This window comes from Spermophilus citellus, assembly GCF_964194105.1.
Source record: "Spermophilus citellus genome assembly, chromosome: 5".
Classification (NCBI taxonomy): domain Eukaryota; kingdom Metazoa; phylum Chordata; class Mammalia; order Rodentia; family Sciuridae; genus Spermophilus; species Spermophilus citellus.
Window position 1 is genome coordinate 104062192 of NC_138186.1, and position 24675 is coordinate 104086866.

The following is a 24675-nucleotide window of genomic DNA, read 5'->3' on the forward strand; positions in this document are numbered from 1 at the left end:
AAAATTATTTTTTATGGAATTACATGTATATAACTACTTTATTAAAGAAATGGAATGACAAGTACAAAATTCAGCATAATGGTGATGTGAAGCCTAAGTACGCTTTCTGAGAAGACTACTTAGAAGGCTTCAAAACTACAGGTATTTTTGAATTTCTTAAGCTTTGTAATGGGTTATGTAAAATATACATATATATATATTCTTTAAAATGTGCAATTATATGATACACTCATTTGTGTATGCTTCACAATTATAGTTGTTTTTTAAAAAAAGCCAGAGTTGTTTTTTTAAAAAGCCAGAGCTCTTAGAAAAGTTTTCATATCATAGTTACAATCTGTGAGTTAAAATTACCCTGTTACTATGTAACCAAAACAAAACATTGAATTCTCTTGGCTTTTGAGGCTGATGCAAGATGGAAACCCTCTGCTGTAACATTTATTTAAAAAATTTCTGTTCTTTATATTGCCTTATTTTCAACTGTTTCAAGTGATTTCACCACAAATGTGATTTTAGATAATTGATTTGCAAATTTAAAAATGTCATTTTTATCTGTCTACTTTGGCTTTCAAGTAAAGAGCATTTTTTTTTTTTAAGGTAAAACCATTTCTCAAGTTAAAACTTTGAAAACAAGCAGTATACTCGAGTTAAAAGTTGAATGCCTCATATTGGAAAACAAAAATCCAAACCAAAACAACAACAAAAAATCAAAACAGCTCTCCGAGCTGAGCCATAGAAGACAATTTCTAATTGCCATCTCTACTTGCTGAAACTGTCTGGGAGCTCAGCCTCACTCAACTTCTTCCCTTTCCTTTACTTGCAGGGGTCGCCCTTTAAAACACCGGAGCCTCTTTTTATCTAGGCCCCTCCCGCCGACGGACTCCAGACTCGCGCTGGGAGAACTGAGCCCCGCCCACCCTTGTGCGCCCCGCCCCGCCGTCCTAGCCCGTAGGGCTCCCGGAACGCCCTGCGTCAGCCTTTTGGGCCGTGGCACTGGCTGCGCTGTGAGGAGGAAGCTGTCAGCTTTCTCAGTCCTGTGGGCTACCGCTTTTCCGGATAAGTCCCCACTGGTGGGCGAACCTAGACCTTGGTGAGTAGCTGCAAGATTTCCGGACCCAGTGACGCGGCTGCGGCGGGTGCGGGGTCCACAGTGGGCGCCTGCGCACGCTTACGGCAGCCAATCTGCTCGCGGCTTTCCTGCCGAAGCCCTTTGACCCCGCGTCCCTCGGCCGGCAGCGGGAGGTTCTGAGCGTTGAACCTGGGCCCTCGGCCGCCTGAGGTCCGCCCTGTCACTCTCACCCCCGACTCTTGTTTAGGTTAGTTACTTTCATTGCTTCTGATCCTGTTTGATCTGGACCCCACTTGCTTCCTCTCCAGTCTTTTCGCAGGGGAATCCTTCTGTCGCCTTGGTTTTCTCTTCTCTTCCCAGAAAGTTGGAAATTTCAGTTTAGGTGGAACTTTTCTCAGTCCCTTTCCCTTATAACTCTCATACCGCATCTTGGCCTTGAAGCGACTGAGAGGACAAGCCTCAAGTCCTGAAGTCCTGGGGTTCAGCAGGAAGGTCGCCCTACTGTCTCCTGGCGCCCTTGGGCATCTGGAGAGGCGAGCAGGATGGGGAGGCCACGGTGCAAATGTCCCCCCCCCCCCCAGGTCTATTAAAGTGTTTGGCGCTGCCACTGTAGACTTTAGCCTTTGCTAAGACTCAGAGACCAACTATGGAGCATGAATACCTTTGTTTTTCTCTTCAGTGAAGAGAACTTGAAATATAGGCAGTTCTATCAGTTTGTAGTTTGTTTCGTTTTATTGTTACGAAACCCTACAGATAACCATTAAGGGAACCTGGAAAGGCTCAAAAAAAAAAAAAAAAAAAAAAAAAAACAAGTGCAAGGGAAAGACTATTTATTAGATGAGAATGGGATGAGGGGTTGTTTACATTGAAGGCTGTAGGCAGTAGGCTGAAAGAAAAATACGAAACAAAATCTAGGTATTGTAAGTTGTTTGCAAATCACTTTCATGACAGTCAAGTTGGTTACTCCACTCTCATTGTGGTGTATGTAAACCTGACAAAAAAAAACTGGCGTTGCTGTAAATTTTGTGGATTTTCAGACTCTATGCTTAACACATTTGCAAAGGTGCTTCTCTTATTCATGTGAGTAAATAGTGTATGCTCAGAATAAATAAAAATACGCTGTCTTCAGATTGTGTGCTGCAGTTCATGAAGCAGGTAACAGTCATTGTTTCTTAAAACCGTAATTTTAAATGAACACATGACTATGTTTTTCATCCATGTCTTAAAAAGTGATATATTCTCTAAACTTGATATCTGTAATACCTTGTAGAAAGGCAAAATAGTATGGGAGCAAGAGCTTAACTACTAGGTCAGAACTTGCTCTTCTTGATCTGGTAAGTTGCTTACTCTGAAGCAGATTGCTTAGCCATAGACTATCCTAGACCATAGACTTTGAAAAAGTTAGTAGTGTTAAAATAAAGTTCTAATTCACAGATTGGAAGGATGAGATTATGCATAACTGAATTTCTGTTGACCAAAAGGTATGAATGTTTACGGTAGAACTGATCTGAGCAAGGAAGCCTTAGTACAGAAACTGATTCTGAGAGTTCCAGATGTGTCTTATTAGTTGTATTTATCTCCAAGGATTTCCTACAGAATAACATTAGAAGCAAACAATAGCAGTAAAAAAACATCCCTCCACCAAGAGAAAGCATGAAGAGTTTGTATAAATTAATTGATAACAATAACTAAAAGAGACTTTGGCTTTTCTGAGTTATGTGATTATTAGCAAATATTTTTAAAATAATGATAGTATAGTGCTTCAAGATCTGATTTCTTAGCTGTCTGAATGTGGGACCTCCAAGTAAACTAACATTTTAAGAGGTTGAAAGCATAACAAAAACAGAAAACAAATTCAAAAGAACCTATTATGTATAACTTTAGAATAATGTAAATTGTCCTTTCATGAGAACACATTATCAGTAGCCAATACCTGCTTTGAGAACCTGTGCATCTGAAATTAACTTGTTTTTTTATTCTCAAATAACGTCTGAAACTTATTATTATTATTTTTTTGGTTGAAATTGAATAAGTAGTTCTCCTTTCCTGTAAGATTAGCAAATATTTTAGGTATCTCGAGAGTCACTATAGTGTTACAATTTGAAGGTGATAATTTTTTTGAAAAATAATTTTTTTGAAAATAAAATTATTGAATCTTTATAATTCTTCCTGTATAGTATGATCAATATAGACTATAAACATATGAAATGTATATGTAATCAGTAAAATCTGAACACATACATACCAATGTCAAAAGCAAGAGGTCCAGAAATTAAATAAGCTGAAAAACTAATGATCACTGACTGTGTAAGATATGTTGATCTCTACTGGAGTGTAAAGGTAAAGACTGCATTTCTTGTGGATATGACTTGTATGTAAATAACATGTTGTAATACATAATGTAAGAATTGCCAATTTGAGAAGTGGATAATGCTAAAACAATAGACTATTTCACTCTGGAATCCAGAATTATCCAGGAGGCTGCATTGTATCTTTGGAAATACTCATTGCTTTTTTTTTTAAGTCAGACATTATTCTAGGAATGTTGTTAAACCATTTATTCCTGATCCTCACAAAAATCTTGTGGTTGAGATAACTCATAGTGGAGAGAAGTAGTACAGAAAGATCAGGTTATTTGTATAGATCAAACCAAATATATTGCACAGTTGGAATTTGAAGTCATACATTGCAACTGCAGAGCTGAAACTTTAATCAGAATATCTGATGCTTTTATTTAGGTTGAGATGACTTATTCTCAATTGAAATATGGAGGTTGGGTTACAGCCAGTAGGTCATCTCTAAAGATTTATCTGGTACATTATCTGTAATGATACGGATTTTAAACATGTTAAGTGAATGAATTAAGTTATGTATAAAGAGAAAGGGATCAGCTTCAGAAATTATATTTATAGTCAAGAGAAAGAAAATAGAAGACAGCCTCCATAGTTCAAATTTTATATTCTGTTCCATGGGTGGATCTAGGAGATGAACCTGAAAAATGTAAAAAAGTTTCAGTATTATTTGTGACTTTCCATTCAGCCGAAGTCAGCATTCCAAAAATACATTTCATAGTAATTTGGTTATTTCTTTCTTTCTCTGCCTTCTCAATATTCATTGCCATCAATTAACTCTTTTTTTCTTTTTTTCCTGTTTCTATTTTCTTTTTTAATTGATTTTTTAAAAAATAATGACAGCGGAATGCATTACAATTCTTATTATACATATACAGCACAATTTTTCATATCTCTAGTTGTATATAAAGTATGTTGACACCAATTTGTGTCTTCATACATGTACTTTGGATAATGATGTCTATCACATAATTCTTTATAAAATAAAACTATTATAATTGTAGTAGACATATGAAAAGATTACTGTTTTCTCACCTAGAGGTAACTATCACATGTTTTAAATATATTCCTTGCCTCTATGTATTTGGTTAATATAGTTGAAATCATATCAACAAAAATGTTTTTCTGACTCATGTCTTGTCAGAATGCTCACTTTTTTTAAGCACAAAAAGGATTTATTGTCATCTCAATAACTTGGAAATGTCAGGACAAGTTTCAGAGGCAGACCAAAATGGTTATCTTGTTCCATTGTTCCTAGTCAGTGAACAGGCTCACTATGTTCCACACACTGAGTTTTCAGTTCCTGGAGTTATGGAGTGCAGAGCTTGAAGGACTGTAGGAGTTGTCCCTTCCCAGAAATGAACAGATACTATGTTAATAGCAGAAATGAACAGATAATATGTCAATAGCTTGAGCCCTCTCATTTGCTGGTGGTATTCTCTTCATCTTTTTATTTTTGAATTACTGTAGTCTTATAGAAAAAAATGCACATTCAACCATTTCTACATATCTTGCATATTACCCAATGATAATTTTTACATCTATATATACTTAAATATTATATTACATGTAAATACAGTTGTCCCTCAGTATCTACATGGAATTAGTTCTATGATTTCCCTTGGATACCAGAATTCATGAATGCTTAAATTTCTTATATCAACTTTTGATTCTTTTTTCTTTTCTGTCATTTTTTAAAAAATTGTTTGATTCTATTTCATTTCCAAACATCATTTTAAATGTATAATTATTTCCTCCTTACAATATTGTAATTTCAATTAAAAATGATTTATTTTAAATCCAGTTTACGATTCAACTTTAATGTACATCATACATATTTCTTTTTATTATGTTTTTTAAATTCTATGTTTAAAATTAGAAAATTTTAGTTCCTATACACAGAAAAGTTCCTTTCTTTACTCAATATTCATAAAATCTGTTAAAATGATGAAAAATATATTTGATTTTATTAAATGAAATTCCTAAAAGGTTTATTTAACAGAATATAATTTGCATGCTAATGGTAATATTTCCAGATCAGTACTGCCACTTAAACAGTTTATGTATGTATTGATTATTTTACAGATACTAATACTTGATAACATAATATTGCATTTTCTTAATTTTAATGTAATCACTATGGATTTAGTTTTCATTTTGAATACATTAGAAAATATTATTGATACCTCTTACTAATTTTCTTTTTTCAATAAATTACAGCAAAGCATTTGCTATCTTGGACTTTAAAGTATGTCATCATGGCAAAATTTCGGAGAAGGACTTGCATCATTTTGTCGCTTTTTATTCTATTTATTTTCTCTCTGATGATGGGTTTAAAATTGCTGAGACCAAATACAGCTACTTTTGGAGCTCCTTTTGGACTTGACCTTCTTCCAGAACTTCATCAACAAACTATTCATTTGGGGAAAAAAATTGATTTTCAAAAGAGTGACAGAATCAACAGTGAAACAAATACCAAGAATTTAAAAAGTGTTGAAATCACTATGAAACCTTCCAAAACTTCTGAACTTAACCTGGAAGAACTGCCACCTCTGAATTATTTTTTGCATGTATTTTATTACAGTTGGTATGGAAACCCACAATTTGATGGTAAATATATACATTGGAATCATCCAGTCTTGGAGCATTGGGACCCTAGAATAGCCAAGAATTATCCACAGGGGAGACACAGTCCTCCAGATGACATTGGCTCCAGCTTTTATCCTGAATTGGGAAGTTACAGCTCTCGGGATCCCACTGTCATAGAAACTCACATGAGACAGATGCGTTCAGCTTCCATTGGTAATTAATTTATATTATTTATGTGTTTATGTATATAAGCAAATTTTGGTAGAAGATTAAATTACTGAGTTGGTCTCCCCATTGTTATTAATTACATTATTAAACTCATACCTACAAATTAAACTGTATATGTATTATTAAAAATCCAGGTAGCCACCTTTTTACTTTTAACATTTTTAAAAATTTTTAGTTATAGATGAACACAGTACCTTTATTTTATAAATATTTTATTTATTTATGTGGTGCTGAGGATCAAACCCAGTGCCCCCAAAATGCGAGGCAAGCTCTCTAACACTAGCCACGACCCCAGAACAGTGACTACCTTTTAAAACTGCCTTTAATGTATGTTGTTTAATTTCTAAATTTTGGGGTATTTCTGTACATATTGTTTTTATTGATTTCTTAATAAAAATAAAATATTAAATAATAATTTAATATATGTCATGTATTAAATTTAGTTATAATTTAATATATAATATGTAAAATAATTTAGTTCTCTTTCTCAATTGTATTGTTTATGCTTTACATAAAATACAATACTTAATTATGTTTCTTAAAGGTATGCATGCACCTGTATAAATATCATCAGTCAAGTGGTACAGTACTTCTGTAGTCCAGAAAGTTTCATCGTGATTGCCTTACTTACCCACTATGATATAGACCCTGTGCATCTGATTTGTATCACTGTCAAGTAGTTCTGAATGTTCTATTACTTCATGAAAATAGAACCATCCATCATTTGTGTGTCTTATTTCACTTACCACAATATTTTCAAATTTACCTATGTTAACATAGCATATATCTACAGTTTAGTCTTTTTGTTGCTGAATAATATTTAATTATATAATTATAGAAATTTTTCTTCTATACTCACCTGTTAAAAGACATATGTGTTGTTTCACATGTAGCATATTATTTGGCTTTGTGTTTCTATTTGTTTAAACTACTTTCATAGTCTTTTTAAATTTTTTGTGTTTATTTTGTTTATATATCATGCAATGATATGTTTTTTTAATATTCTATTTTGTTATTTATTTTTCATTTGTTCTAATCATCTTTGTTCCTTTCTTTTTCTTCTCTTACATTTTTATGTATATTGTATATTCTCTAGCCTAGTACAATATATTTATTCATTTTATTTATTTTGTAATTGCTCTAAAGTTAAAAATATGCACCTTGAACTTAACTGATGTTAAGTCATTGGTTGATCTTACTGTTCTTAGAAATCTCCATCAGCTTTCTCTTCCCTTTCCTCCTTGTATTACAGTTATACTTATTTATTTAGATAGTTCTATTTTCTTAATAGTCAATTTTATTAAAAAAATAATTTGACGTCTGAAAATTCTTCAGTTTTATTTTATAAACTTTGTAAACTTTTCAGTTTCAGTTCTATCTCATTAGTGCTCTTTGTAGAAGGAACACAAGGAAAAATGGTTGTTCTCTACATAAAGGCATGAACTCACTAATGAGTTGATAAGTATATAGAAAAATGCAAGTTTCTTTTGTGAACAAAACAATGTAGAATTCTGTGAGTCTACACTAAACATGTAAGATGATGATTTTTTTTTCCTATGGAGTGACTTTTTTCAGTTACTTATGATATCTTATTTTTTAGAATAAACTTACAACTCTAGTTTCTATATTCTGTTCATATTATGCCATAAACAGATAAGGTAAAGCCTATTTAGACTATATTAGCTTCTGTGTGGTATATGTATCTGTCTTTATTTCCAGATTTTTATTAGAGGGAAAAACTTTCTCAAAAGACTTTTCCCTTATTACCAAAAACAAACAAACAGATAAACCAGTAGCAGATCCAAGTCTTCTTTGTAATTTTAAGACTACACTGTTGATTAAAAAGCTGAGTTTGGCAGAGAAAATGGTTATTGTTCAAAGTGTTAATTCTCTTTATACAGATTGAACTGTATACAATGAGTTTTCCCCTCAATTATAAATGTAGCTGTTATATTTTATACATTCATACTATAAAACATGTCTATATTTTATAAGATAAGTAAATATGAATATTACTTAGTTACATAGCTAATATATAAGTGTCATAGTATGATTGTGGTTAGGAAAAATACTTTTATTTCATGTTTGGCTTTATGTCTTTATGTTTATAAAACTTTTTATTTCTCATTATTTTACTACCAAATTATATATGTATATGAATTATTTCTAAACATTGACAATAGTATAATTATTGTTATTTTAAATATTGGTAGTTTTACTACTGATGCAAATATTTTACTTTTTGTTGGATTCTTTTACTGTATCAAATCTTTTAGCTAAAGGATAACACATCATATTGTCTGTTATACTGATACCTAAAAATTATAGAAGTACCCAATGGATAATTTTTTATTTTTTAAAAAATTTTAGAAATATTCAGGAGTCAAAATAAGGGCTCTTAGTAGAAAAACATCCTAATCCCTAGAGTCTGTAGATATCCTATTTTACATGACAAAAGAAAATTAGAATTACTGTTGCAAAGGTTTCTATAATCCATTGACTGAGATTATCTCAGATTATTTATATTACATTAATTATGGGTCCTTACAAGGAAGAGGGAAAAGGAAAAGTCCGAGGTATGTGATGTGCAAACGACTCAACCCACTGTGGCTGTTGTTGAAGATGGCAAAAGGAGTTCATGAGCAAAAGTATGTGGTGGCCTCTATAAACTTCAGTGACCCATAATTAGATTCTTCCCTAAACCCTACAGAAATAAATGTAGTCTAGTCCAACACCTTTATTTTAGTTGCAAATATCTGACCTATAAAACTTTTAAGATAATACAGTTATAGTAAATTGTAATATTGAGGGGTTTTTGTTGTTGTTGTTGTTATTGTTGTTGTTGCTGTTGCTGTTTTTCCTGATACTAGGGACTGAACCTGGACCCTCATGTATGCTAGTCAAGTGCTCTACCACTAAACTATAACACCAGTTCATAAATTTGTGATAATATGGCAATAGAAAATTACATGTAGAAAACAATTCATTCTATATCTTTAAAATTATCTTTCCTTTCTTTCAGTTTGGCACTATTTAGAGTGTTAGAGTGTTGGAGTCTTGGCGCTTAAAGAAGTCTTGGCACATAAAGAAGTAGGGAGACACAGTGGTGGACACATACCTGTAATGCCAAGTATTTTGGAGGCTAAGGCAGGAGGATCACAAGTTCAAGCTCAGCTCTGACAATTTAGCAAGACTCTTCTCAAAATAAAATTTAAAGAAAAGGCTGGGGATATAGCAGTGGTAGAGAACCCCTGGGTTCAATCCACAACACTGTGGGGGGAGAAAAAGATAAACAAAATTACTGTGTTACAGTCTTTAGTCTGTTAGTTTTCAACATTGATGCTTCAAAAATACTAGATGAAATCAATAATATAATATTTTCTGAAAGCAGAAAATATTGTATTATTAAGTTTATAATTCTCATTTATTCATCTTATTTACAATTTTATGCAAAAAAGTAGGAGAAATAGAAGTTATACTAAGATGAATTAAATTTTTAGATTTATAACAGCTAACATGATGCTCTGAATATTCTCTTTAGAACAACTGTTTGTAATATAAATTAAAATTTATGTCTACTATTGTATAGTAGTGATATCCATATAGCTTCCATATTGCTGTAAATGTTTAAGTACATTTCTACTGATTGATTGCTCTCTTGGTTGTGTGTTCTCTTTCCTATGCATCGTAATTTTGTTGAAAGTATGTCATTTCATGTATATGTTAGAGCCTATGGTTATGTAGTTTTTATGGCTGGAAAATGGGCATATCTTTCTTTCTGTTAACACTTCATTTGGGCATCCAGGTTTTCTAGCTTGAATTTATTTGTACACTATTTATTCTTATCCATTGTTTCTATTTGTCTATCCTTTCTGCAATATCATATGGATTACTGTAGCATTATGATAGTTCTTAAAATTAGGTGATATGATTCTTATTTGGTATTCCATTTCAAAATTGCTTTGGCATTATAATTTGTTTGCCTATACATATAAATTTTTAAAATCAACTGGTCCGTGTCTGCAAAATATTCTGGTGGAATTTTGATTTAGATTACACTGAATCTTCATATCATTTTGGGGAAAGGTGATATATTAACACCATTGAATTGAATTGAGAATAACGTTGAATCTTCTATTTTATGGATCTGGTATATGACTATTTCTATAGTACTTAAAATTTTTTTCTTTGTTTAGATTTTTAATTGTTTTTATTTTTGTTAACACATGGAATTATACTTTTTTATGGAGTAGAGTTTGACATTTCAATACATATATACAATGTGTAATGATCAGATCAGGATAATTGGCATATCCGTCACCTTACCACCTTACATATAAATAATGTCTTTGAGTTAGGAATGTTTAAAATCCTCTCTGCTGGCTAGTCTGAAATGTTGTATTAATTGTTGTCAACCATAGTTATCTTACTTTGCTGATATTAGAATTCATCTACACCCCTCTACCTACTATACATCTTCTCCTTTCTTCCAACCCTAAAAATCTTCTCAGAGTCTGCTAAACACTATTCTATACTTCTTTGAGGTCAATTTTTTTAACTTCCACATATAAGTGAGAACACGTGGTATTTGTCTTTCAGTGCCTGGCTTATTTCATGTAATATAATGTATTCCAGTAACATCTGCAATCTGATTTCATTCCTTTTTATGAATGAATGATATATGATATATATATATATATATGGGGAGAGAGAGAGAGAGAGAGAGAGAGAGAGAGAGAGAGAGATATTTTCCTTATCCAGTCATCCATTGATGGACACATAGGTTGATATGTCCTGCCCACGTCCTGCGAGAGTGTTGGAAATGGAGTTCCTCTTCATATAATGGGCTGGCTGAGAGATAAAAGCTAAGAGAAAGTAGCAGAAAAACCATAGGGGACAAAAAGTAATTTTAAAAAGTAGGAGTGGAGCTAGCCGATCTTAGGGATGGAGCGTCCACATAAAAAGAGGCAAGGTGGAGTCTACCCTTGCTTTATTTATATCGGGTAACATCAAAGGTTTTCCATGGCAATGAATTACACCCAACTCCAGAGCAACAAGAGTGGTCTTTCCTAGTAAAGTGGAGATAGATGCTATGTGCCTTGGGCAATCTAATGTACATGGGAGAACAGGGATAGTTCCTAATGGAAAAACCTAAGTCTCCATGGCTTGATACTGAGCAAAGACCCGCAAGTAATTCATGGTAGCTCCCTGCAGATTTCATCTTTGGCTTTTATTGTGCTGCAATAAATATGCAACTGCAGATGTCCCTTCATACTTCAATTCCTTTGGGTATATACTCAATATGGGATTGCTGGATCATATGGTATTTCTATTTCTAGTGATTTGATGAACTCCCATATGATTTTCCATAATGATCGTACTAATTTACATTTGTACTAACAGTATATAAGAATTCCCTTTTCTTCATATTAGATCATCATTTGTTATGTTTTGTCTTTTCTGTAATATTGTGACTGAGGTAAGTTCATATCTACCTCAATGTGTTTTTTTGTTTGTTTGTTTTGCAGGGGGGCAGTACTGGGGATTGAGCTCAGAGGCATTTGACCACTGAGCCACATCCCTAGCCCTATTTTGTATTTTATTTAGACACAAGGTCTCACTGAGTTTCCTAGCATTTTGCTTTTGCTGAGGCTGGCTTGAACTCACAATCCTCTTGCCTCCTTAGCCTCCATAGTTGCTGGGATTACAGGTGTGCACCACCATGCCCAGTTTCAGTGTGCTTTTGATTTGCATTTTTTTTAATGTTAACTAATGCCAAACATTTCATGTTTTTGGTCTTATGTGTAGCCTATTTTCAGAAATATCTTTGTAGTCCATTGGCTTATTATTGTTATTAGTGTTACTATTATTTCTTTTGAGATGTTTGAATTCTTTATATGTTCTGGAAACTAATTCTTTATCAGGGCAAAACTTTTTAAATACATTCTGCCCTGCTCCGCATTCTGTGATTGTTTCTTTTGATGTACAGGAATCTTTTATTTTGGTGTAATTCCATTTGTCAATTTTTGCATCTGCACCCTCTGCTGTTGGGGTCATATTGAAAATATCTGTTCCCAGACCAATGTCCGGAAGTATGTGCCCTATATTTTCTTTGAGTAGATTCATGGGTTTGATCTTATATTTAAGTCTTTGGTCCATTTTAGTTAATATTTTTTTTCCTTTGGTGACAGATAAAAGTCTGGTTTCTTCTGCATGTGAATATGTAGTTTTCCCAGTATCATTTATTTATCATTTGTTAAATGGTTTATATGGTGAATTTTCTATCTTCATCTAAAATTCATTGTAAAAATTTGAACGTATTTCTGGATTCTCTATTCTATTCCATTAGTCTGTGTCTATTTTTATCCAATATCATGCTGTTCTGTTTACTATCATTTTGTAGTTTATTTTGAATTCAGTCCAGGTAATATCTCCAAATCACTCCTATCCCCAATTGAATAGCTTTGCTGTTCAAGGTCTTTTGTGCTATATACAGATATCATTTTGGGGGGGTAAGGAATGTCCCTGGTATTTTGATAGAGATTGCATTTAATTTGTGGACTCTTCTGGTTAGTATGACCACTTTAATAATACTGATTTTTCCAGCATGTAAACACAGGATGCCCTCTTTAATATCAGCAGTGTTTTCTAATTTCCACTGTATAGATTGTTTATTTTCTTGGTTAAGTTTTTTCCCATGTATATTTATCTACCTATTTGTTTATTTATGCATGGTTTTTCTAGCTATTGTGACTGCAGTTGCCTTCTTAATTTCTTAGCAATTTGGTTGTTTTAGTATAAAAAGCTACTAATATTTTTATGTTGGTTTTGTGGCCTACAATTCTAATAAATTCCTTTATCATCTGTAACAGTTTTTCTTTTCTCATGTGTATGGGTGCATGTGTGTGTGTGTGTGTGTGTGTGTGTGTGTGTGTGTGTAGTCTTTAGGTTTTTTTCTATATATGTGAAACCATGTCATCTGCAAAGAGGGATAATTTGACATCATTTTGCATATGGATGTCCTTTAGAGTAATGAAAATAGAAATCCTTATTTTACTCCTGATCTTAGAGGAATTGCTTTACAATTTTTATTATGAAGGAATGTTAAACTTTATCAAATTATTTTTCTGCATCTATTCAGATATTCATATGGTTTTTTATTCTTCATTCTGTTGATGTGTTATATTATGTTTATTGCTTTGCATATGTTGAAACATCCTTGCATCCTTGGGACAAACTCAGATTTATCATATTGTATAATCATTTTGATGTGCTCTTGGCTTTTATTTATATATTGAGAATTTTTCATGTGTGTTTATCTGGAATGTTGAACTGTAGTTTTCCTTTTTAATTACATCCTACTTTGATTTTGGAATTAGACTAATGCTGGCCTTGTAGAATGAGGTTGGAGGAGTTTTCTTCTTTTCACTTTGAAATAGTTTGAGAAGTATTGTTGTTTCCTTCTTTAAAGCTTTACAAAATTCAACAGTGAAGCCCTCCAGTCTTTGGCCTTTCTTGGCTAGGAGACTTTTTATTATTGATTTATTCTCATTTGTCTTTTCAGGTTATCTGTGTCTTCATGGCTCAGTTTTGTTTGCTTATGTGTCCAAAAATTTATATTTGTTTCTAGGTTACTCAATTTGCCAGTGTATTGTTGTTTATGACATTCCCTAGTGATATTTGCATTCCTTTGTTATTGGTTGTGATGTCTCCTTTTTCATCTCTATTTTGATTTGTTTTCTGTCTGTCTCCTTCCCAATTTCATGTCTGTTTAGTCTAGTTTTATCAATAATTTTTATCTTTACAAAGGACTATTTGTTTTCATTAGTCTTTTGTATTGTTTTTTAATCTCCATTTCATTTATTGCTGCTTTGATCTTTGCTGTTTCTTTTCCTTCTACTAATTTTGGATTTGCTTTGTTTTTGCCTTTATAATTTCTTGAGTTGCATAATTAGATTGTTTGCTTGAAATTTTCTTGTTTATTGATGCAGGCATTTATTATTGTAAATTTTCCTGTTAGTACTGCTTTTGCTGTATCCTATATTTTTGGGTATATTTTTTTTCAGTTTCATTAATTCAGGAAATTTTTATTTTCCTTTTGCTTTTTGCATTGGCTATAAGTCATTCAAGAGAATGTTGTTGATTTCTCTAAACTCTAAAATTCATCTTATTATTGATCTGATTTTACTCTATTGTGGCCAAAGAAGATACTTATTATACTTGGAATTTTCTGAAATTTGTCAAAACTTGTTTTTGTTCTAACATGTGGTCCATCAAGGAAATGTTCATGTGCTGATGTAGAGAATGCATATTTTGTGGCTGTTGGGTGAAATATTTGTAAATGCCCATTAGGTCCATTTAGTCCTCAGGTTAGTTAACCTGAGGATGTTCTGTGTGTGTGTGTGTGTGTGTGTGTGTGTGTGTCTGTCTGTCTGTCTGTCTGTCTGTGTGCCTGTGTGTAAGATATATCCATTGACAGAAGTGAGGTTTTGAAGACCCTGCTCTTATTTTATTAGAATTTCATTGTTTAGATCTAATAACTTTGCTTTATATAATTGGGTCCTTCATTGTTAGCTGCATATATATTTATGGTTGTTTCCTATGCTGAATTGATCCTTTTATCTCTATACAGTGGACTTCTTTGTTTATTTTTAAAGTTTTTATTTGAAATCTGTTTTATTTGATGTAAGTACAGCTACTCTTGCTCACTTTTGTTTGTTTTTTTTTTTTAGAGAGAGAATTTTTTAATATTTATTTTTTAGTTTTCGGTGGACACAACATCTTTATTTTATTTTTATGTGGTGCTGAGGATCGAACCCCGTGTCCTGCTCATGCCAGGCGAGCGCGCTACAGCTTGAGCCACATCCCAGCCCCTCACTTTTGGTTTTCATGGTTTACCTTTTTTCATTCCTTCACTTTCAATCTATGTATGTCTTTACTATTTAAGTAGTTTCTTGTAGGCAGCACATGTTCAGTCTGGTTTGTTGTTTGTTTGCTTTTAGTCTATTCAGTCTGTTTGTATCTTTTAATTAGGGAATTTATTCCACTTACATTTAAGATTTTTAATGTAAGTAAAGATACACTCCTGCCATTCTATTTTTTTTTTCTATTCTTTTGTATATCCTTTTCCTTTTGTCCTGTCTTGTTCATTTTTGTGATTTGGTTTTGGGATTTTTTGTTTGTTTGTTTGTTTGTTTTTGTTAAGTGTTTTGGCATTGATAGGGCTCAATTTTCTTCTTTCTTTTTCATGTATGTTCTTTTCTTGAATTTCGTACTTGTTAATGCATTTCTTATGGTACTTGTTGTCTTTTTGTTTCTAGTATAGGACTCCCTTAAGCAGTTGTAGAACCACTCTGGGGCTAATAAATTAGCTTGACTTCTTCTTGTCTTGGAAAGTCTTAATTTTTTCCTTACTTCTGAAGGAAAGTTTTGGTGGTTGTAGTATTGTTAATTAGCTTCCCCTGCCCCAAAAGTCTGGATATATCATACTATTCTCTTTGGCCTATAAGATTTCTACTACAAAGTCTGCTTTTAGTTTAATGGTGATTCTATTATAAGGGACTTATTAATTTAAAAAAAATTCGCTAATTTTATAGGTGTGAAATTAAGTAATTTAAGTAGAATGTAAGTAATTTAAGTAAAATGATCTACAAATATAAGTCTATCTAGTGAGAAAATCAGTACTTGAATCTCTAGGTGTATCTGATTTTATAATATATTATTAACTATTACTCCACTTAGAGGCATCATTTAACTTTAAAAATCATTGCATATGAGTTATATTAAAGGTTATATGATAATTGCTTTGAAGGGATGGCATGAATATGACATGGGTTTTTCTATCTTGTATATTAATATTCCTAGAATCAATTTCAGAGAATTTCCTAGTTGAATAAGCAGTTGGAATGATAGAGTGTAATAAATTTTACATATAAATAATACAGATATTCAGTTGGCTTCTTTTAGTTAGACAGTTTTTTTTTCCTTTTTATGTCACTAGCAATAAAACCCAAGGCCTCACATGTGCTAGGCAAGTATTCCACCACTGAGCTTTATTTCTTGCTCAATTGGCTTACTGTAGAGGTTACTATCATGGAGTCATTATCATTGTAAATTTTCTAATTCTCTTCTGGAATTGGACCATAAATGGTTTCGTTCCCAACCCTTTTGTATTCAGATTTTTTAAGAACCAGACTGTACAAACATAAATTGAACTGTGAAGCACAGTATGAAGATAGAATTAGATATATTGAATCCATAATCAATGCAATAGAGAATCTGAAACATAATAACAGTAAAAGAGAAAAAAAAAATTCTTCCCAAGCCATGGATTATACCAGTAGAGAGAATGTGAGAGGAAGAGAAGTCACTAGCTAGGGTTGAAGTGGTTAGCATGTTGTAGTATAACCAGAATTGTTTGGTAGTTCTATCCAATAGAACTTTCTGTGATGATGAAAATGTTGTATATAAGTACTATCTATTACGGTAGATATTACTGACCATATATGGCTAGTGGGTACTGGAAATGTGGTTAGTTAAGTGAAAAACATATTTTTAAAATTTTAAGTTGTTTGATAAGTGTGTATCAAGTTGGACAGCATGAGACTAGAGTGTAATGAAGATGAGGAAAAAGTACAGAAATAATTTGGAGACTATTGTATTAAGATACAAAACTATCCTATGTGGTAGAAGGCGCACTGAGGTTGGAGTGAGGGATCAAAGTGAGAAATAACAGCATGATAGGAAAAGGAAACAAAATTTATTAAGCAGTGTACTAGAAATTGGAATTTTATGTTCATATTTAAAATATACCTTTGTGAGTAAAAATTATGTATTTGGTGATAAAGCCACAGAAACAAGAAAGGTTAATGTATCATTTGCTCATGTAACCGAAAGTGAGATATTTAAATACATCTTCAAAGCCCACCCCACTGTCTGAAGGACATATGACAATATTTTGAAATTTTCGAAGTGAATGTTTATCTTTTAAACTATGAAGATAGTTGTTTTAAATATCTGTAATGCTGATATCTTAAGTTTTTCATGTTAATTTCTATTGACTTTTGATTTTTGTTGATTGTTGTATTTGATGCTTTATTTCCTTGTGCTCTTTATTATTTGTTAATGCATTACTATTTTTTATTCTTTAAAAAATACTTTTCACAGTAGTTTGAAACTCAGTAGTTTGATCCCTTCCTCCTGAGAAAATTTACTTTTTGTTTTTGCCTGGAAATTATTGAGAATACCAAGTCATGACTCATCTTAATTTGAGTTTAAAGATATAGAACTACATAAGCATTGTGAACCTGGAATGTAATCCCCTGACTTTGAGAACCAGTTTGCTTCTGTTATCTGTGCTTGGGACAAACTGGCCTCCTTGCTAATTAACCTCCCTGGCTTTCCATTCACCCTTCAGTTTGGCTAGGTAGTTCTTCCTTCAGTTTCTTGACTTTAAAAAATTTATTGTTACTCATGTTTTACCTAGTAATTTTGGTTGTTTTCATGGGAGTATTGGTTTACTTTTACACCATTTTTAGAAATTATTCCACTGTCATTAGAAACAGGAACCTTGTTTAATTTTATGGAAGAATGCTTTGCTCATAATTTTAACATGGTTTGTGGCATAATCTTTCTATTGTGTGATCTTTATTATTTTTTCATATTCTTCTTCACTTTTTATCTTTTGTAAATTTTTTTAATAGGCCACATGTTGGAAGTTTTTTACTGTCACTCTTTATTGATGGTATTACTAATGGGGCTAGTAGGCAGCTCAAATATTTGATCAGTTTTTCCCTACATTTTTTTCACAAACATCCTTTTCTAGATTGTGATGCCCTCTTTGGCTAGTCAGAGCTTTCCTGCAACCCCATGTGTTTTAGGTTCCCTTTTCTGTCTTTCATTTTCTTGCTATTTGTAGTTTCAGAAAGGACAGAAAACATAGACTTTTTTTTTTTTTTTTTGGTCAACTTTAAAGAAAATACTATTTTGTTCCTCTAATAGAACTTCTTTTTTACATAGTACTTATACTGTAATTCAAATCTTTAAATTTAGCTTTCTCATATTTTCTAAACATTCATTTCCTAATTTCCACAAACTTCTCTTTTACTACTATTACTTTTGACTCCCTGTATTAAAAAGTCTATTGATTGATTAAATAATCAGTGTCATCTTTCTAATAGCCTCATATTACTTTATATGTGAAGCTTTGGATAAGTTGATCTTAAACATTCCCTCTATACTTAGTGATTTCTGTGCAAACTGATATTTCTAACAGTTTGTAATTTATCAGTGCAAAATGAATCAGGTATTACAGGGAGAAATTATAATTATTTTTCTTTTTTTTTAAATCTGCTGTTAACAGATAATATAAACACAAAACCTAGCATGTGAATGTATATAGAAGCTGTATTCATAATTGCCCAGAATTGGAAGCAACCAAGATGCCCTTCAATAGGTAAATGGGTAAACATCCATTTGATGGATATTATGCAGTAGTAAAAGGAAATGAGCTATCAAGCCATGAAAAGACATGAAGAAAACTAAAATGCAAATTACTAAGTGAATGAAGCCATTTGGGGAAAGCTACATATTTTATGATTTCAACTATATGACATTGTAGAAAAGGCGAAATTATAGACAGTGTTAAAAGTTCAATTATTGCCCTGAGTGAAAGGAAGATGGAGGAGGAATAAATAGACGGAATACAGGAGATTTATAGTAAAATTAATTTGTCTGATACTATAATGGTGAGCATGTAACATTATACATTTGTTCAAGATGCATAGAATTGTACAAACAGTGAATCCTAATATAAACTATGGTGTTTTGTTAAAAATGATGTGTCAGTATTTGTTTATTAGTTATTACAAATGTATCACAATAATGTAAGATGCTAAGTAGGAAAACTGGGAAGGGGATATTGGAAGCTGGTAGCAGGTATATATGAGCACTTTGTACTTTTTGTTTTATTTTCCTGTAAACCTTAAACTTATTGTGAAAACAAAAGTGTATTAATTAAAAACATTGATATTAAAAAGAATTTGTTGATAAAGAGTTCATAAATATTGGCTAAACAAACTAACATATTATGTGGCCTGAAGAAAGTAATAAGCTCTTTTGAATTTGTTTCTTTTTTATTGTTAATTATCCTTTCATATTGTTAACTATTTGAAACTTATTTTGCCTTTTTTAGACTACTTGCAATCATCTTGTTTCCTGTTTTTTTTTTTTCCCCCTCCTTTTTTTCTATTAGGTGTACTAGCTCTATCTTGGTACCCACCTGATTCAAGTGATGAGAATGGAGAAGCTACTGATAACTTGGTACCAACTATTTTGGATAAAGCTCATAAATATAATCTGAAGGTATTTAATTTATTTTCAAGATATACATAAGTTAACTTTTGTACAAGAAGATAGTAAAGCAATTTTTGGAGTGATAATTAAGAACTTAATATGCATGAAAGTAATGATTGAGAATCTTTTAAAATATTACTGCTTCATAAAAAATTTCTATTTAAGTTTCAAACATTGTCCAAATTATAATAATTTCTATTATAATTTCTAGAAATTATAAAAATTTCTATTTCAGTTTCAAACATTGTCCAAATTATAATAATTTAAAGATCCCTTGCTAATTTTCTAGTCATGTTTTATGTAAATCTTTGTTTATTTTAGCAGAAAGAGGACAGAAAGATTCTTTGTTAAAGATAATGCAGAAATTGTAGATGATTTATAGGTTATAGATGTCAAAAATCTAAAAAAGTATTATTAATCATATGACTTTACATCTTTATAAAGTAGTTATAAAATAAATTACTGCTCAAATATTGTCCCAAATCTGATTTTTTCTTAAGGTCTGTTTAATATGCATAAACACACAATCCTGTATACATTTAGAACAGGTGAAAGTTGGAAGACAGCTGTTAGTGTAAATATATTCTACTCAAATATTAAGGTATATCCAAATGAGGGAAAGTTTTTCACAAGGTAGGATATTACTTATTTTAGAAATTAATTAGTTATGGAAACAAGAATGAGTGATGATTAAAGGGATTTAAATAGAAATTACAAGCGGAAATTTTTTACTGAATAACAAGAAAGTAAGCATTATTTTAAAATTCAAGTATAATTAATTTGTGTATAGGTAGCAACATTAATTATCATATTCACAAAATTATAGTCATAGAATCTATATTTTCTAACCACTTTAAAAATAAAGTTGATTAAAGTAAAACTATTTTAAAAATACAAAATTGTATAAAATTTAAATAGTACCTGCTATAAAAAAAATCAAACTATCATTGAAGATGTTATAAAATAAATAATAAAGATTATTTCATGATCAATATCAATGGGACATGGATAATAAAATTAAATAGAAGAAAGAACAATAATGATGATATGAAAAATTAATTAAAACTGAATTATGGCACCCTCCTATAATTTTAGCTATTCAGCAGGATGAAATATGAGGATTGGAAGTTCAAGGGCAGCCTGGGCAACATAAGGAGACCTTCTTAAAATAATAATACTAATTAAATAAGATCCAAATCTTTAAAATCAGTATCCTACATAGATTCATTATAATTGTTTCCATGTTGGGGGGAGAGGGAATAGGTGAACCACTTGTGAGTTGAAAAATTAATTTTAAAAAATGGAGAAAACAATATCAAAAATTAGAAGGTAATATATTTATAGATATAAAAGAAAGTTTTAAATTATATATTGGAATTTTTGAAATTCAGAAGAAATTGATGTTTTTGGAAAATGCCCAAGGTTTTGTCTTCTTCTTTTTTTTTTTTTTTTGATTTTTAAATTTAGAGGTTTAAAAAATTCTAAATTAATTTTCCTAGTAAATAATCTAAAAGTTAGTTAAATAAATGCCTTCCCCAAAGCACTAGATTTTCTTATTAGTTATTGATTCTTTTGATATTGAAATATTGATATTGTAAAGTGTACTATTTATGCATAAAAAATTGCCCCTGGGTAGCTTAAAACAATACACATTTATTATCTCTCACATTTTCTAAGGGTGAAGAATCCAAAAGTGTGTTAACTAGGTTGTTCAGTTCAGGATCTCTCAAGGAGGTTACAGGCCAGTTGTTGGTTGGTGTTATTATCAGTGGAGACTGGAGCATCCACTTATAAACTTTCTCTTATAGTAGTTGACAACAGTCAGTTCCTTCCAGCTGAAGTACGAGGAGTTTTAAGTTTTCCTCTTCGTACACCTCTTCACAAGACTACTAGAGTCACTTTAAGACATGGCATCTGGATTCTCCAGAATACATTGAATGATTTGACAGAAAGAGGGTACAATAAAGAAGTTACACTCTTTGTTGTTGTTGTCATTGATCTAAGTTTGGAAATGATGTATTATCACTTTTGCCCTTTACTATTTGTTTGTATATTTATAAACTAGTTCTGTCATAATATGGGAAAGATTACGAAGATTGTAAATACCAGGAGATGAGGGTCAATGTGGGCTACCTTTGGGATGCAATCTCAGAAAACTTTCTAATTTATTCTATAAAGTTTACACAATCCTTTTTCAGAACTTAAAAAAAAGTAGTACAAAAAAGAGACTTCTAGATTGATCTAATAAAAATTCCTAAAGGAAATTTGGGTGAAAGTGTTTAATATATTAGCGTGATCTAAGAATAGTTCCAAGAATATGAAATCCAATTTCAAATCTGTATTCAAACCTGGCTTTAGATTTATATACAACTCTTGTGTCTTAGTTCCTTCATCTCCTAAATAGAAATATTTATAGAACCTACCTTATTGAGTGGTAAGAAGAATTCATAAGGTAATACATGTAAAATCCCTGAGGTTAGTATCTGACACAGAATAAGCAATCTGTAAGTGTTATTAAATAAAATTTCATTGACTATTTAAAGAAGATAAAACAGGATCATCTTAATGGATACTGTAAATTCAAGGCAATAATTCCTTGATAATAATGGTCTATAAAATTCTCAATAAGCAAAATTCTTTAACTTGGCAAAGGATATCTTTAATAACTGATATCAATAACTATGGGAAAAGAGTAGCATCATGAAAATTACCTAGACTCTATTAGAAATACTTTAACTGACCAAGGTGTCCTTCAACAGATGAATGGGTAAAGATAAGGAGATATATATATATATATATATTATATGAATTTCATGTAACCCCATATATACTTAAATATATATATATAATTTTATACACACACAGGAATATTATATTATTCAGCCACAAAGAAGAATGAAATTATAGCATTTCCTGGTAATGGAATGGAACCAGAGACTATCATGCTTCATGAAATAAGCCAATCCCCAAAAGACAAGGCCTGAATATTCTCTCTGAAATGCAGATGCTAACACACAATAACAGGGAAGAGGGTAGAATAGAAGTTCATTGGATTAGAAAAAGGGGAATGAAGGGAAGGGAGGAGGATGGGAATAGGAAAGACAGAATCAAACATAATTTTTCTGTTTGTATATTAATACACTACCAGTAAAACTCCACATATATAGCCACAAGAATGGGATCCTAATTAGAATAAGTTTTACTCCATGTATGTATAATAAGTCAAAATATACTCTACTATCATGTGTATCTAAAAAGAACAAATCTTAAAAAAATTGTTTTAAATAATAATGATTTCAGTAAGGTGGCTGGTGCCAAAAAGTGTACAGTTTAAAAGGATTCCTAAATTATGGAAGAAAATTGAAAAAATTACATTGAAGATAAAATCAGTAGCTATACAAAAAAACTTCAGTACTTTATTGAGGGAAATATAGAATATGCATAAATGAATAAACATGAATTTGATGAGAAATTATAAAAGTTTATAAATATCTTTGATTCAAGTAAGTAAGACTTTTAAAGAATGGTAAATGAAGGAAAATTGTCTTCCAGATAACAAAATGTATTATAAAATGGCAGGAATTAAAGAGCATGACATTTGCCTAAGTATGGAGAAAGAATTCAATGAAACAATACAAAAAAGGCACAAGTCATGTCATGTGGTAACCTAATAGTGTAATTTAAGAAGCACTTAAATTCAATATAAAACTAATGCTTATTCTTGCTCTTGTGCTCATGATACCATTTTTTCCTCCTTTTTCTTTCTCTCTTTTTTTATATCATCTATTCTGTTCTTTGTATTTGGGCAGTAATATTTCATGTCTGATTTTCTTACTTTTCTTCAGGTTGCTCATATTTCGTCAAGTTTATTCTTGTTCAGTTCAGTGTGTTTGCAAATCTTAATGAAAATGTGCAGTGGAGTGGCTTTTAACAAGGAACCCTTTACTTTGAGTTTTCACATTACTAAATTTGTTGAGGTTTTTTTTAACCTGGTCTCTAACTTCTTAGAGTTCATATACCCTAATTGAGCATAGACTGGTTTGTCCAAAACTTGTCATTGAATTGTGTAAAAGATTATTTAAATCATAGTCAATTTTTTTTCAAAATAAATATATGAAAAATTAGTTTTGTTTTAATTTTCTTTTTGCAATTTAAAAATTCAGTAGTTACTAGGGAACAGACGTGAAACTCTAGGGAGACAGAAATAGCTAAATAGGCACACATTTTATTGTATACATTTTCATAAAGCTGCTTCCTCTTGAATTTAAAGTCCTGAAACTTAGGATAGCATCTCTCAAATAAGCTGACTAGGAAGAGTTGTCAACTGCTGTGTCTCTCAGTGCCATTTAGTGAGTTTTCATTGCTATCTGAAATCTGCAAATAGGGGAGCCCCCAGGCTCTGATACCATCTCTGAGACTGGATAAGTTATTGATGTCACTTCTACAAAACAAATTCAAGGGCCACTCTTCTGATCAGTCCCTGAAATAGTCCTAGGAAATGAGAGCTCAAGAAACTGTTTTTATACTTTCATGTGGTTTTTAAAATGTGTTGGGGGCTGTGAATGAATTATGAGTTTGTTTGAGCCATCTCAAGGCAGGTGGGTTGCTTTTCTGAGAACTCTTGTGTGAAATTCCCGCAATTTGAGACTGCTAAGATTATGCGACACCATGTCCATTAGCTCAGACAGCCCTAGGTTCAAATGCAGCTGTCTGGCAGTAGAGGTGAGCTTAACCTGCTAAGCCCCAACCAAGTTGTCTTTGCCATGTTTTTCCTCAGGAAGTTCTTCACTCTTAATCCCATTGGCCTTCCTCCCCATTTAAATAAAGGGATTGTGCTCCATTCTGTTATTAGATTCAGTCTCCAAAACAGCTGGATCTTCCCTAAATATTTGCTAGAACAGGGGCTTTAGCACTTGTAATTGTAATTCAGTAAGCTGATTTTGAAAAGAATATAAAAATCAGAGCAGGATTGTTTCTACTCACAATATCCTCCCTATCCTACACCATGAAGAATAATATATCAGTGAACCAGTTTTTTTTTTTTTTGAGTGAGAAATGAGAAATTTTTAATTGCTGTTGATAAATAAG

At 31.7% G+C, this 24675-nt stretch overlaps 1 protein-coding gene across 7 annotated transcripts in view; it reads left to right on the forward strand.

Moving 5' to 3' along the window:
• Positions 1 to 946: 946 nt before the first annotated feature.
• MANEA (mannosidase endo-alpha) overlaps positions 947 to 24675 on the forward strand; it is a 31183-nt gene continuing 7454 nt past the window's right edge. For 2 of the 7 annotated variants that reach the window (XR_014022003.1, XM_081294480.1), the window contains exons 1-3: positions 947 to 1313; positions 5638 to 6219; positions 19487 to 19596. Coding sequence is in view for 5 of the 7 variants with exons in the window: in XM_081294480.1 (XP_081150606.1) it covers positions 5676 to 6219; positions 19487 to 19596 (654 nt within the window). In the remaining 2 variants the exon portion in view is untranslated. Of the gene's footprint in view, positions 1314 to 3318; positions 3407 to 5637; positions 6220 to 19486; positions 19597 to 24675 lie in introns of those variants that run through there. The other 5 variants (XM_081294483.1, XM_081294481.1, XM_081294484.1 and 2 more) reach the window with 5 other exon arrangements.